Consider the following 14,425-nt stretch of genomic DNA (forward strand, 5'->3'; position numbering starts at 1 on the left):
ATAAACATATTTAATGGATTTTTTGTTTTATATTGAAGTTTGTTTATGACCTTCGAAACTTTAAAATCCTGCTTCTGAATATCTGTGACAATGCTTTCAGGCTCACATGAGTGATGAAGGTATTTTACAATTACGCGTATATCACGCGATTACATGTCTTCGGACGAGTACTAAGAAATTTGCGATTTATTTAATTTCTTTGTGAGTGTTCTGTAGTCTGAACTATCTGAAAGGCAAGAACTTGGGCCAGTGAGCATAAGTGTGTAGGCATTTTTAACTTCCGCGTTTATCAAGGAACGCATCAACGGTTAAATAAAATTCTCTGGTATAGTAATTGGCGGAGGAGAATGACTTATTTTTATAGCTTTTTTACCTTCTGCTGTGTTTTCCTGACTCGGAGACTTCACCGTTACATCCGGTGATGAATCTGCTTTGCGTTTTTTACTTTCCTTCTTTTTTATTTTTTAATAGCCAATATGTTTCGTTTTCCAGCTCTTCTTCGTTTGTTTCTGCTACAAGATCGATTTTGGTGGAGAAGAAAACGTTTCGTTGGTATATTTGTTTAGCGATTTCCTCAAGTTTTCATTTTCGAGTTTAAGTGTTGCATTTTAATTTTTTAATTCATTGTTTAATGTCTCAGTTTTCGTAATGCGTTCGAGCAGCCTACCAATTTGATTACATTGTGTTCCCCCACCAGGAGGCGGGGTTTGTATGTCCATAGCGATCTTATTAAATTGTGGTTACATTAAGTACAAGAAACTGCCTTACCAACTGCTTTACCGACCGTACGTACAGATAATGTAGTGTCCCTGCCCACCTACAACTCTCCGTAGACAGCTGGTATGCCGCGCGACAGAAACCTCTTTAATTGTGCGGAGGAGAATTTTTTGCGCGAAAATTAATTGAGTGTTTTTAATTTGGTATTATTTTTTGTTATTGTTATACTGTACAAATCCCTTAGCAAATTCTGTTGTTTACTGGGGAAAAGTTAGTTTATTTTTTTTTGTGTGGAACATCCAGAGAGGCTAAGCCACATAATTGGAAATCAGGCCTAAAGAAAAGATAAGTACACCTTGATTTTTTGATAATACATAATCATCTGCACTTACCTTTTGTGTTTTTCCGCGCCAATTTTGTGAAAAAATTACAATTATTTCCCCATACAGGAGCGTGCACTTGCTTCGCATTTTCATTATTCTGTCGTTTTGTTTTCTTTATTTTGTGATCTATCACGAGGAGGGGATCGTGTTTTCGTGTTTTCTTTTGGTTGGTGCATTGCCAACCATCCCAAACACAAGTATCAGCTGTTCCCTTATTTCTTTTTGGTTTTCGCATTGCCAACTATTTTAGTTTTAAGTTAGACAGTAAAGCCAGGTACTGAACGTACACATCGACGGGTGTTACCAAACTATTTTCTCGCTGAGGTATGGCCTCCGAAAATAGTATTGGGCGAACACCGGATAATCCCTTCAGAAGAATTTCTAAAATATTGTGAACACCGCCCAGTGGTAAAAATGAGGAACCCACCGCTATTGAATCGAATGAGAAATGTGATACTGCCGATCAAGTAAGCAAGGAGAGTAAGCCGGAGGAACTGCAAAATGGAGAAACGGTTAACAATTTTAGCAAACTGGGCAAAAATATAAAGGAATTGGAAAGCATGATGGCGGGTCAAAGACACATCAACCAAACCATGCGCGAACTTGTGAGCAGTATTGTGGCGCTACACGCAAAATCGGAAAAAGTAGAAAACCCATCGAGAAGAGTGAAAATAGGAACATCATCTCAAATCACCATTGGTAGAGATGATAATACCCCAAAAAGAATGCGAGAGGCATCGGGCTTTTTACCGCCCACAAAAAAGCCAAAAAACGTAGCTGAGAAAGAGCAATTATCGTATAGTGGAGCAGTAAAAAACACCCAAAAGGATACCACAACCCTTCAGAGCGCAAATGAAAGATGGGTAGACGTGGTTAAAAAGAGGAAACCGATGGAAAAGAAAATTAAAACCAAACCGGATGCCATTATAATCACGAAGAAAGAAGGGGCGTCGTATGCAGATATTCTGCGGAAAATAAAAAGTGACAACGGGCTTGAGGAGTTGGGTTTGAACGTAACCTAAGTTCGGAAAACACTCAAAGGAGACCTGCTTTTAGAACTGAGAAATGGAGGAGACACGAAAGCTGAATCCTTTCAAGCGTCTTGGAAGGAGTGGTTGGAGAAATGGCTATGACACAGCCTAAAACCCACAACGTGACCATTGTATGCAAAGACCTAGACGAAATAACAACTCCCGAAGAAATTTGCTCAGCACTGAAAAGGAAGTGTGGAATCCAAAATCTAGAGACAACAAACGTCAAAAGTCTACGAAAAACAAGGAGCGGCACACAAATAGCGCTTATATGCGTGCGCGCTCAAGACCCTAAGGCCGCACTCAAAGTGGGAAAGATAAAGATTGGTTGATCAATATGTCGCCTTCGGGAATACTCGCCTATCCCTAGGTGTTATAAGTGTATCCTTTTGGGTCACATGGCTCGTAAATGTTGCAGCCTGACAGACAGATCTTCCCTATGAACGCGTTGCGGATCCTCAGGACACATAGCAAAGTTGTGCACAAACGTTCCGAGCTGTATGCTCTGCAAAGGGGAGCACTCTGTATTGAGCACGACTTGCCCAAAGTACCTCGAGATGATGAAATCGCTAAGTAAATGAAGATACTACAGATGAATCTAAACCATTGCGCAGCAGCACAAGATTTGCTAGATCAGATAATCATAGAAGAGAACATTGATGTCGCCATACTAAGTGAACAATACTCCCAGCGTCTGGAAAGCACATGGATTACAGACAAAGCTGGCAAGGCAGCAATATGGTCCTGTAAAGGGCAACCTTTTAAGACCTGCTCCAGAGAAAAACATAATTGTTTCACATGGGCAAATATTCAGGGGATTTATTTTGTATTTCATGAATATCTGAGTCAAACGCACTTAACAATAATGAACACCGGAACTCGAAATACTTACCAAAAAGGCAATAAAGGATCCATAATTGACATTATGTTTGCAAACGATTCGCTGAGCAGGCACATTAAGTGGGCAGTTTCCGACATATACACAAATAGTGATCACATGGCAATTATAGCACAAATTTCGTACTCCCGAGAGCAGGAGCTTCTAAGCAGAAACCCCTCCCGAAGGCGAAGTTGGAAACAACAAGAGTTCGACCCAGACCTGTTTGACCTAGTCTGGAGTGCATCAAAGGCACCTGGTGACAGCGCCGCCCACTTGGTATCAGCAGTTCGAAAAGAACTCGTGGCAGCATGCGATGCAACAATGCGTAGAACGTAACATCACCACAAGCGGCGGCCTGTATATTGGTGGAATGATGAAATTTCCATGCTGAGAAAGCTTTGTCACTCAGCGACGGCGTCTACAGGGAGTAATTTAAAAGCAACAAGAAGCTCCTGAAGTCGGCAATTACACGAAGCAAAAAATCATGTTTTGAGAAGCTGTGTGAGGAAGCAAACCTTGACCCTTGGGGTACTGCATACAAAATATGCATGTCCAGATTTGAAAACAAGCAGCAGCAACCTAAAGATGCCTCTTTTATGGGAAAGGTCGTCGAAACACTATTCCCGAAACACGACCGGATTTCATATGCCAAGCGACGAAACGAAGCTGCAGAGTCACCCCCGTTAGTCACGGAAGACGAACTATTGGCAATAGCAAGGAAAATCAAAAACACCAAAGTGCCCGGATTGGATAGCATACCAAACAGAGCTCTGAAGGAAGCCATAAGCTTAAAACCCCGAGTTTTCGCTAAAATGTACAACGCTTGTTTAAAGGAAGAGGTATTCCCCGACTCTTGGAAAGTACAACGTTTGGTTCTGCTCCCAAAACCAAAGAAGCCACCTGAAGAACCTTCATCGTACCGACCTCTGTGTATGCTCGACACAATGGGTAAAGTGTACGAAAGTATAATACGAAACCGCTTGGAGTTAGCAATCCAGAAAGCCGGCGGATTATCAGAGAGACAATACGGCTTTATAAAGAAGAGATCCACTATTGACGCACTATGAGAAGTCGTCGATACTGCGAGATGTGCAGTAAGTGGCAAAAGATGGAAAGGCGGCACAAAAAAGTACTGTGTGCTGATCACCCTGGATGTCAAAAACGCATTCAACTCAGCAAAATGGGCACACATAATTAAAGCCCTGGATGGAATACGGGCCCCTAAATACCTCATAAACATAATAACGAGTTATTTTAAAAACAGAAGGCTGATTTTTGAGACGGACGAAGGCACCAAGAGCTACTCTATCTCGAGTGGTGTACCCCAAGGCTCAGTGCCAGGCCCACTATTATGGAATCTTATGTACAATGGGGTGCTAAAAAGACAGCAACCAACAGATATTAAACTAGTAGCTTATGCGGATGATCTCATGGTGGTAGCAGTAGCCAAACAATTAGCCAACCTGAGAATTAAATGTAATGAGTGCATAAATAGTCTACCTCAATGGTTCTCTTCTATGAGTCTGAAACTGGCGGAGGAAAAAACAGAAGTTTTACTGATAAGCACTAGGAAGAAGAAGAACGAATAGAGCTCACCATTGGGGAATGCAAGAATACTTCGCAGCCGCAATTGAAGTATCTGGGGGTAATATTAGATTCCAAATTAAAATTTAAAGAACACTTGGAGTATTCTTCCGCCAAGGCAAACAAAATTTATAATGTCCTATCGAGAATGATGACCAATAGAGGCTGTGTGCGTTCCAGCCGGCGATTCTTAATATCGAAAGCAATGAGTTCCGTAATATTGTATACGGCACCAGTTTGGATACAGGCAATGGATACAAAATCGTATGCTAAACAAATAATTGCAGTGCATAGGCTTTCTGCAATTCGAGTAATAAGTGCTTTCCGGACTATATCAACCGATGCTGCTGAAGTATTAGCCAGCATGCCGCCCATTGACATCCAGGGAGACGAACTCGAGCGTCTATATCAGCTATCAACGCCTAAAACAGAATCGGTAAGGATCGAGGAGAGAAACAAGAGCGTTAAAATGTGGCAGGAGCGGTGGAATTCCTCATCAAAAGGGCGATGGACTCACCAACTTATACCAGACATCCACTCATGGATAGACAGACGACATGGGGACCTAGACTTTCATATGACCCAAATGCTTAGTGGACATGGATGCTTTAGAAGCTACCTTTTCAGATTCCACAACGACAACAGTCCGAATTGTCCGACATGTGCAGAGTATATAGAAGATTCTGAGCATGTATTATTTTATTGCCCTCGTTTTTCGAATACAAGGGAAAAGCTTAAAACCACACTGGGTGGTAGTTTTACGGTCGATAATTTAACGACACTCATGTGTCAGTCGACTGATAAATAGAAAGCTGTCAGCGAAGCGTCAGCATCCATAATGACCAAACTGAGATCTTTCCAACAGAATAGGCGTCCGTCAGTCCGCGCAATAGAGGAGACTTAAATGTCTTGTCCCTCCCACGAAGTAATACTTAATCGGTGGTTCCGTGGGAGAGTCTTGAGTTGGGAGTAGGTTAGGTTTAGCGGATTAAAGTTCCGCACTCCGGCTTTCGATGCTTTCCCCTACTATAAAAAAAAAAACAAAAAAAAAAAAAACCATACGTTATCGTTTCACCACCGAACCGATAAAAAAGGATTGGCGAGCCCGGGGTGAACTCTATTCGCTTTTTACGCCCGTACCGAGGACACACATCTCGCCTATTCGATTTCTACGCCCGTCAGATATCCACGTCTCGCCAGTTATCAACAGTTGATCCGCTTGCATTTCCTTTGTAATCCAAAACTGAAAAAAACCCTCTCTGTCGTGCGTGAGGTTGTGCACTAACAGCAGTGTAAATACTTATATATAAAATATTGTGAACATTTCAAATTGTGAATAAAAGTAAAACATTGAGGATCTCAACATAAAGAATATAAAATATTGTGAACATTTTTAAAATTTAATTGATTTATTTTGTTGAAAGTGGTGCCCGGATACAAAGAAAATATAATTTGTTGAATTTTGCCTTTGTATTGCCAAATTATCAATCTTTCACTTAAAGACGAACAAAAAGGGATACATCATCAACGGCTACAAGCGTAAGTATTCCCCACACATAATCAGTGAAACTAAGTGCACGGACACGCACTTTTGATGTTGTTTGTTGCGCACTGCACTTATTGTTGTGGGCTACAGTGATATGTTTACTTATATAAGGCAAGGGGCTTTATATTTTCCAAGTTCAAAAAAAAAACGTAAACAGCTTAATTTTTCCTAAAATGCTACCTATACTTTCGGAAACGAAATAGTTAATTTTTAAACATATGGGACAGTGCTGTCATTTTTCAATTTCCCTAAAACAGATTTCACCTTTTAACTCTTATACTCTTATGCATCAATTAAGCTTTGTTTTGATTTTGCTAATTATGAAAGTATAAAGTGTGAGATTACATCCAAATTTAACATATCCTAACTTGGTTTAAGAACCTTTTACAAAATTTAAATTACTTTGTTTAAATGAGTTAAGCCTCCTCCCACTCTACCTGGGAAAAACTGGCTCACCCTAGCAAGACAGTACATTTCACCACAGTCGATGACACCATAACACAACACCAACTCAACTCACCACACCTGTACAACCCACTCAAGGAAAAGGATGAACAACGGGATGGCAGATTCGTACTTCATACATCGTTACACGCATCGGTGCTCACTTTTTCGCTACCAGCATTCGCTGTACTATATATTATATACACAATTCGTTCTAAACTCATCGATAAAAAAAATCGCATATACACTGCGCCGAGTCGATATCTACGCTAACTTGCTTCAATCAACACTAATCCTGTGCGGTTAAAAATTGTGTTGAAAATAAATTATTCCTTACATATTTCAGATTTGGTAAAAGAAATGTTTTTTTACTATTAACATCAAACGCGAGTGTAAGTGACTCAGGAAAACTTAAATGTAGTAGGGTTGGTTTGCCGCTACGTTGGGCACCCAAATAAATATACTTTGTTGGTAAGCTTTTACACTGGTTTGCTGAAATAAATAATTATTTTGATTTTAAAGAGCTATGCTAAGAGCTAAGTATGCTTATATTGAAAAGCTTATCTTACGCAATTATTTAATTTAATATTTGATATTGAAATTCTAAAATAATTAATTTATTTTATATTTTCAGCGCAAAATTTATTCACGATGCCTGGAACTTAGCATATGCAGGTGATTTGAGCTTCAGTATTGCTCTCGATGTGACACTTTTTCTTCAATTTGAGCGCAATCATATTGTTTGGAATCCAGTATTTACACTAATAGATGAGATCGGCAGACGCATAGAGATTTCTAGAGTACATCATAAATTTCAGGTAAATTTTAATTTTTTGGTATTTTAATATAAACGTTCAATTGTGGCAAAAAGAAACCCACCTTCGCATATTGAACAATTCTTAAGGCAAGATAGTTTTTTTTTATTAAAAAACTAGATGACCCGACAAAAGTTTTTTGCATTATAATTTATTTCTAGTTTCTAAATAAACTCTAGTGTAGACAAAAAGTAACTTACTTATTACAAGTGTGTAAGTATATTGGTATAGAGGATGGATTCATGTGTAGAAGTTCACAGAAGTGAGGAAAGTTCTCTGGTCGCCATTCAATTGGGAGTGACCAGAAACTATTCTTGTACTCATGGGTCAAGCAGCTCACGACTTGTGGTCTTTGACCAAGTATCCTCTGGATAGCCTAAGAACATCCGTTTGAAGGCGTGAAAGTGAGAAGGCAAAACATCCCCTACATAGGGTTACGCGCTAGGTTTGGGACCCGCCACTTAAAAACACACCCCCAATGAAAGGAAACAACAAGCCGCGGATGAGTGACCCCCCTTTTGATGACGACCATGGCAAACGAATTAAGGACTATGATTTGAGGGCATGCATCTGGAATGTCTGGACCCTTAATTGGGAAGCTGCCGCTGCCCAGTTGATGTTCTCGTTAGAGAGAAAGCTTACATCACCGCCATCCAAGAAATGCGATGGACGGGACAAGGACTGAAACGAGTAGGTCCTTGTGGCATTTACTACAGTGGCTAGATAAAAGAGCGCTAGTTTAGTGTGAAATTCGTGGTGAGAGAGAGACTCCGTTGCCGAGTCCTATCATTCACTCCTAGCCACAATCCGCATCAAAGCGAGGTTCAACATATCGCTGATTTGCACCCACGTCCCGATGGAAGAGACCGACGATGTGATCAAGGATGCCGTCTATGAGCTCTTGGAGCGCACCTATGAGCGCTGCCCCCGCCTCGATATCAAAATCGTGTTTGGCGACTTTAACGCCAGGGTGGGCAAAGAAGGTATCTTTGGCATGACGGTCGATAAATTCAGCCTCCACCAGGAAACGTCCCCAAATGGGTTGAGGCTGATCGACTTCGCCGTGGCCCGAACTATGGTTATCTGTGGTACTAGATTCCAGCATAAGAAGATTCATCAAGCCACCTGGCTGTCTCCGGATTGAAAAACCACCAACCAGATCGATTATGTTATGATAGAGTGGAGAAACGTCTCCAGTGTTTAAGATGTGCGTACGCTCCGAGGTCATAACATCCAAGATATGCACCCGCCTCTGTGCAGCAAAAAACGCACGTCAACAAATACAGGGAGGGTTCGACGTCGAGAAGCTGCAATCACAACAGACAGCCGAACGATTTTCTACTCGGCTTGCACTCCTGCTCTCTGAGAGCACTTGTCAACAACTCGGTATAAGGGAACTGTGGGACGGCATTTCAAACTCCTTACATACAGCTGCAACCGAAACCATTGGTTTTCGGAAAGTGCAAAAGAACAGCTGGTACGACGAGGAGTGCCGTGTCGCAGCGGAGAGAAAACAGGCTGCCTACCTCGCAACGTTACGATCGACCACAACACGTGTGGGATGGGGTAGATACCGAGAGTTGAAGAGGGAAGCGAGACGCATTTACAGACAGAAAACAAGAGCTTGAAATGCGTGAGTATGAAGAGCCGAACGTCAACGTACGAAGGCCAGCTTATCAAGGTCAACAGGGGTAATGCTCGAAAATTCTACGAAAAGATGCGACGGCTGCCTGAAGGTTTCAAGACCGGAGCATACTCTTGCAGAACCCCCAAAGGTGATCTAGTGCCCAATGCGCAGAGGATACTTAAATTATGGAGGGAACATTCGAGGGAATAATTCGAGCTACAGAACATAATCGGGCAGGTACAATCTTTTATAAGAGTGTTCAGCTGCAAACTCTATAAGTCAATCATAATTCCCGTCGTGCTATATGATGCAGAGGCTTGGACGATGACAACAAATGATAAGTCGACGTTGGGAGTTTTCAAGAGAAAAGTTCTGCGAAAGATTAATGGTCCTTCGCGCGTTGGCCACGGCCAATATCGCATTCGATGGAACGATGAGCTGTATGAGATATATGACGACATTGACATAGTTCAGCGAATTAAAAGACAGCGGTTACGCTAGCTAGGTCATATTATCCGAATGGACGAAAACACTCCAGCTCTGAAAGTATTCGACGCAGTACCCGCCGGGGGAAGCAGAGGAAGAGGAAGACCTCCACTCCGTTGGAAGGACCAAGTGGAGAAGGACCTGACTTCGCTTGGAATATCCAATTGGCGCCACGTAGCGAAAAGAAGAAACGACTGGCACGCGGTTGTTAACTCGGCTATAATCGCGTAAGCGGTGTCTACGCCAATTAGGAAGAAGAAGAAGTTTGTAAAATTTTTTCCACCAAACCTAAGGGCAGAAATACAACCTCTCGACCAAGGAATTATTCAAGATTTAAAAACAAAATATAGATCAAAAACGATGCATATTTTTCTAAAATATAAGTTGTACATATTGTATATCCGTATTCTAAAATGTGTTAATTTTTGTTTTTCTATTCCACACTTATATATTGAATTCAATGTACGTTTTTTTAACTAGTTTTTAAAATAAATTCAATAAAATAAGAAAAGAATCATTTCTTTATAACACATTCGCGTAAGTTGGACAAAAGGTGATGAACCGCAGGCGTCCAACATAGAAAGGTTTTACTGTATTTGTAAATTCTAAAATATTTTCCGTGGCTCGCAAAAATCTTCGTCGATATGTATGCAGGCTCACACGTATGTATTCATACAAATTTACGCAAGTTTGTGGGCGAAGCTGCTAAAGGGACAAGGGAAACGGTAACAATAGACGATCGTTTGCTTATTTTTTCGGCACAGCTCGGATTTTCTACCAACAACACAATGCTTTGTCGCTTTGACGTCGCATCAGTCTTTCGACAGATTGATGTGCTGAACACGGTGTCAATGCGATAGATTACAGCAGCACGACAGTGAACTGCAAATGGCGTTGTGAATCCTACCACATGAATATTTGTAAGAAGGCAGTGCGTGACATAACAATGAACAGTATGTACACAAAACAGCGCAGTGAAATTTTTTATGCAAAAAATAAGTAAATAGGTAAACAATTTTGTTTTAAATTATCAATTCTTATTACAAATGATATAATACAGCTATTTTATGCTTTTATTTGTAAAATAACGTCAAGTTTGTTAGAGTTTTGAAACATTTTACATTTTACATATTAGTGGCATCACCACTCTACCTCATCTCTCTACTGTCCTCCTACTGTTAGCGAGAGCGACAACTGTCGGCCTGCAGTCGTGTAGTCGTGCATCTGTCAAAATAACTATCTCCATAAGAACGTGTGTATTTTAATATTTGACAGATGTCGTTTGCAGTCTGTCGCGGTCATTGTGTTCAGCGCATAAGAGCTTAATGAAAGATTTCGCTCTAATTCCTTCGCGAGCCGATAGAGAGAAGCTTTGTCCTTGATGCATTGTTAACAAAGTTTCAGTTGTTGTTGATCTTTTGAAAGAGAATCACGTTAAACGCCATGAGTGCTAAGTATGCGTCGCGCCACGAGGCTGTGTTCCTTTGCATCCACCCGAAAGGTATTTTTACAAAAGTGGATATAACGATATAAAGTTTCTAAAAATGTCGATGATTTAGCAGAACTTGGTTCGATAGGAAAAGTGAACAAAAAAGATGAAAAAATAATAGCGAATCTGTTCTCGCGGAATCCTGCTTTAACACTGCGGCAAGTTCAAGCAAAATTAATGGCGAAAAGTTTAAAGGCTATAAGGTTGAAAGGCTATATCCTACGAAACTAACCGAACCCTTCTTCATACCCATGATCTGAAATGGCGCAACACAATGAAGAAGCCTCTGTTGACTGAAAAACTTGTAACAAAGCGACTCGCTTGGGCGCATGAGAATGTTGATTGAGATTTTGAAAATGTCATTTTTACTGATAAATGTTCTATATGGCAACGTTCTGTCCTCACCGAGCCATATGTTAAATAGAAGCTTCGTGGAAGACGCACATACACTTTGAAGCAGTTGTCTTACGAAATTCGTCGGATCTGGAGATCCTTGCCACTTGAATAGGCGTCAAATTAGTAGATAGCACGCCCCGGAGATGCCAGGCAATTGCCGACGCCGGTGGTGACAGGACTCTTTATTGACCAAATTGTATCATTGTTTGTAAATTGCTTTCAATTGCATGCCCCTTCGCTGGACCGTTATGCAGGATAACGAGCCTAAGCACACAGCGAAAATCACAAAGGATTGGCTTAAGAAAAAAAAGTAAATGTTTTGGATTAGCCAGCGTTACGCCCTGACCTTAATCCAATAGAAAACTTATGGAACGATGTTCACCTTAAAATGTCTGCTATAAATTTAACAAATTTGGAGGTTTTATGGGAAGGTATTAAGGAAACTTGGTATCCTATCCCAAAGAAGAGAAGCGAGAAGCCTGTAGAAAATATGTATGGTATGCAGATGTGATGCTGTAATTGAAAATCTGGAATATATTGTAAAATCAAGTATTAGAAGTGTAAGCATATTATGGCACCAAATCGTGAATTAAATTTCACTAATTTCACATGATTTTTCCAGGTTTGGTAAAATGTGCTATTTGGGTAATCAAGGCATTTTAGAGGGAGTTCAAATTTTTCAAATAATACTAATTATTTGTGAATTCCTTTTCGTTTTTTTTTACTTAAATGGATTATTTAATAAACAAGTAATCATATTTTAAGGCCTTTTTACTTTTTAAAGAACTTTGTCAATTGTATTAGCGCTTATTGCTTCTTATGACTAATTGCGCTATTTGTGGCTGTACATATGTATATAAAACTGTATCTTTAGGAATTTTATCCATATTTCTTGTTAAATACTTTGCTGCCCAAATTTGCACACAAAAGTGTTAAACACTTTAACAATTATGTAATAAAAAATGCACACAGGTTAAAATTTACGATCATTTAATATAATTTAATGTGTTCACAATCATTATTATTGTAATTAAATTCTTATACAAAATTATAAATTATATGTGGACGACGACTGTACATAAGTATGTAGGTGCACGGAGCGGGGTGGAAGTAAGTTGCACACCGGACCGCTGAGAGATCGCAGGAGGGATTTACGTAGCGCCGCGTATGATCGAAAATACTTGTATAAAAAGAACGAAGGTAGATGACGAATGTTGATGGCGACTGTGTATACAATAATGATGTGCGATGATTGTGTCGACCGAATTGAGTCTCCTATCCTGTTGTCCATTCTTTTTGTTTAGTGGGTAGGGGTACAGGTGTGGTGAGTGTGTTGTAGTGTCACCAGCTGTGGTGAGTTGCGCTGTTGTATTAGGATGCGCTAGTTTTACCGGGTAGAGGGGGTGGATGCTTAGCTCATTTAAACATCCTGGGCCCCCTAGGCGAATATTTTGCCTAGTTTTATATATAAAAATCTGAGACAAGTAATTTGGCTTACTGTTGGTGGAGTAGCCGAGGCCTCAGAATATTAGCTGATTGTATTTTGTGTAAATATTGGTGCTTGAGGTAGTAATTGATTTTGCGTGTTTTGACGATTTATTGTGTTATTATACCAAAAAAGTTGTTTTTTTTTTAATAATCTTATTAGCGGTTATTTACAATATATTATTTTATCGGTATATCGGTTGTTGCCTTTTCTGTATGATCGGCAATTGCTTGCATTTAATTTATTCTCCACTTATGAAGGATAGTAACCCCACGTCTGGCTTAGATATGGCCAGAATGGGCACTGTGACAATAGAGGGATCTTCCGTGGGAGTGGCCGTGAATAGAGAATGGGTTCGATTCGTGGAGTAGATAATCCTTTATATTTAATTTGAAGCTTTGTATAGCTGATTTCCATAACTCACCCATATGAGGAGCGCTTGGATAGATGCGATAAGAGCGACCTTGGTTTTTTTTGAAAGTGCGTGTGCGTCACTTTATCGCATTGGGAGTATGATTATCCTTTAATTTCCTTTTGAGATGTTATTTATTTTTGAATATTTAAGAAAAGTGTCGATTTTTCAACTTTTTGACACAACTGTGTTATATTTTATGTTTTAGTGCTTATGCACTAATTTGGCGTAGACCGCCACCGCTCTAGGATTTGTTCAGAATTGTTTTTTTTTCTTCATTATTGGCGAAAGCCATCCTGCGGGGCCGAAAAGTTGTATGTGTTTTAATAATTTGGACTATCAGAGGTAACTCTAACTTTGTTTTCTATTCCAATTTGTGGAGTATTGCAAAATTGTGGCTCTAGTGGTAGTCGTACGACGTACCGGCCATTATTTGATCGAGTAGTTGTGGCTTTAGAGAAGTGCTCACAATACTGATCTTTTATAGTTTTGTTTGTTATTGGAAGTTTTTTTAACGTTTGCAGTTCACTTAATTGTGAATTAAGGTATTTGTTTTTATTATACTCAACCTGATTTCTGTAACTAGTCCATTTTGTGTTTCGCTATGCAGCGTTTGAGAGTTTTGTGCCTTTGAACAACATGGTGTCTCTTGGAAATTTTTAGTATTTTGGCTTTCGGGATTTTCTTTTGTAATTAAACCCATGGTTCTTTTTGTATATGCGCTCCTTTGAGGTGAGATGGGATATGTGGTGTAATGAAGTATTGTATGATGTCTTTTATGACAATATAGGCAGTTAAATTTGTAATTTTTAAGATTATGTGTATGGGACAAGCACTTTGTACAGAGTCTTTTTAACCTGACAAAGTTGTTCCTTTCGTTAATCTTTAAGTTTTTAAACTTCTCGAAAGATATAAGTTTATGCCCTCTTGTGCATATTTCGCATGACGTGTGTTTTTTCTGTTCGGATATGAAAGAGTGCGTTTTGTGAAAGCTTGTATTTAAATTTTTGTTGCTTCTAGCTTGGAGTCTATTGAAGCTTCTATTTTGGTCGTGTTTTATGTTCATAGTTTTGATTATTTTTTCTTTTACCCTTTCCGCAATTTCGTATTGGGTAGTTTAGAAATTTTT

General features: G+C 39.8%; 2 protein-coding genes across 4 annotated transcripts in view; one reads left to right on the forward strand and one right to left on the reverse strand.

The window, feature by feature from the left end:
* The window catches only part of LOC105226404 (dnaJ homolog subfamily C member 16), a 623,397-nt gene that overhangs the window by 201,229 nt on the left and 407,743 nt on the right, over window positions 1-14,425 (reverse strand). The window lies entirely within an intron of this gene.
* The window catches only part of LOC105224845 (aminopeptidase A), a 230,691-nt gene that overhangs the window by 179,684 nt on the left and 36,582 nt on the right, over window positions 1-14,425 (forward strand). For all 3 annotated transcript variants that reach the window (XM_049449915.1, XM_049449917.1, XM_049449916.1), the window contains one exon: window positions 7,220-7,403. In XM_049449915.1, coding sequence (XP_049305872.1) covers window positions 7,220-7,403 — 184 coding nt within the window. The remainder of the gene's footprint in view (window positions 1-7,219; window positions 7,404-14,425) is intronic.

Source organism: Bactrocera dorsalis, chromosome 2 (assembly GCF_023373825.1).
Source record: "Bactrocera dorsalis isolate Fly_Bdor chromosome 2, ASM2337382v1, whole genome shotgun sequence".
In the NCBI taxonomy this organism is placed as follows: Eukaryota; Metazoa; Arthropoda; class Insecta; order Diptera; family Tephritidae; genus Bactrocera; species Bactrocera dorsalis.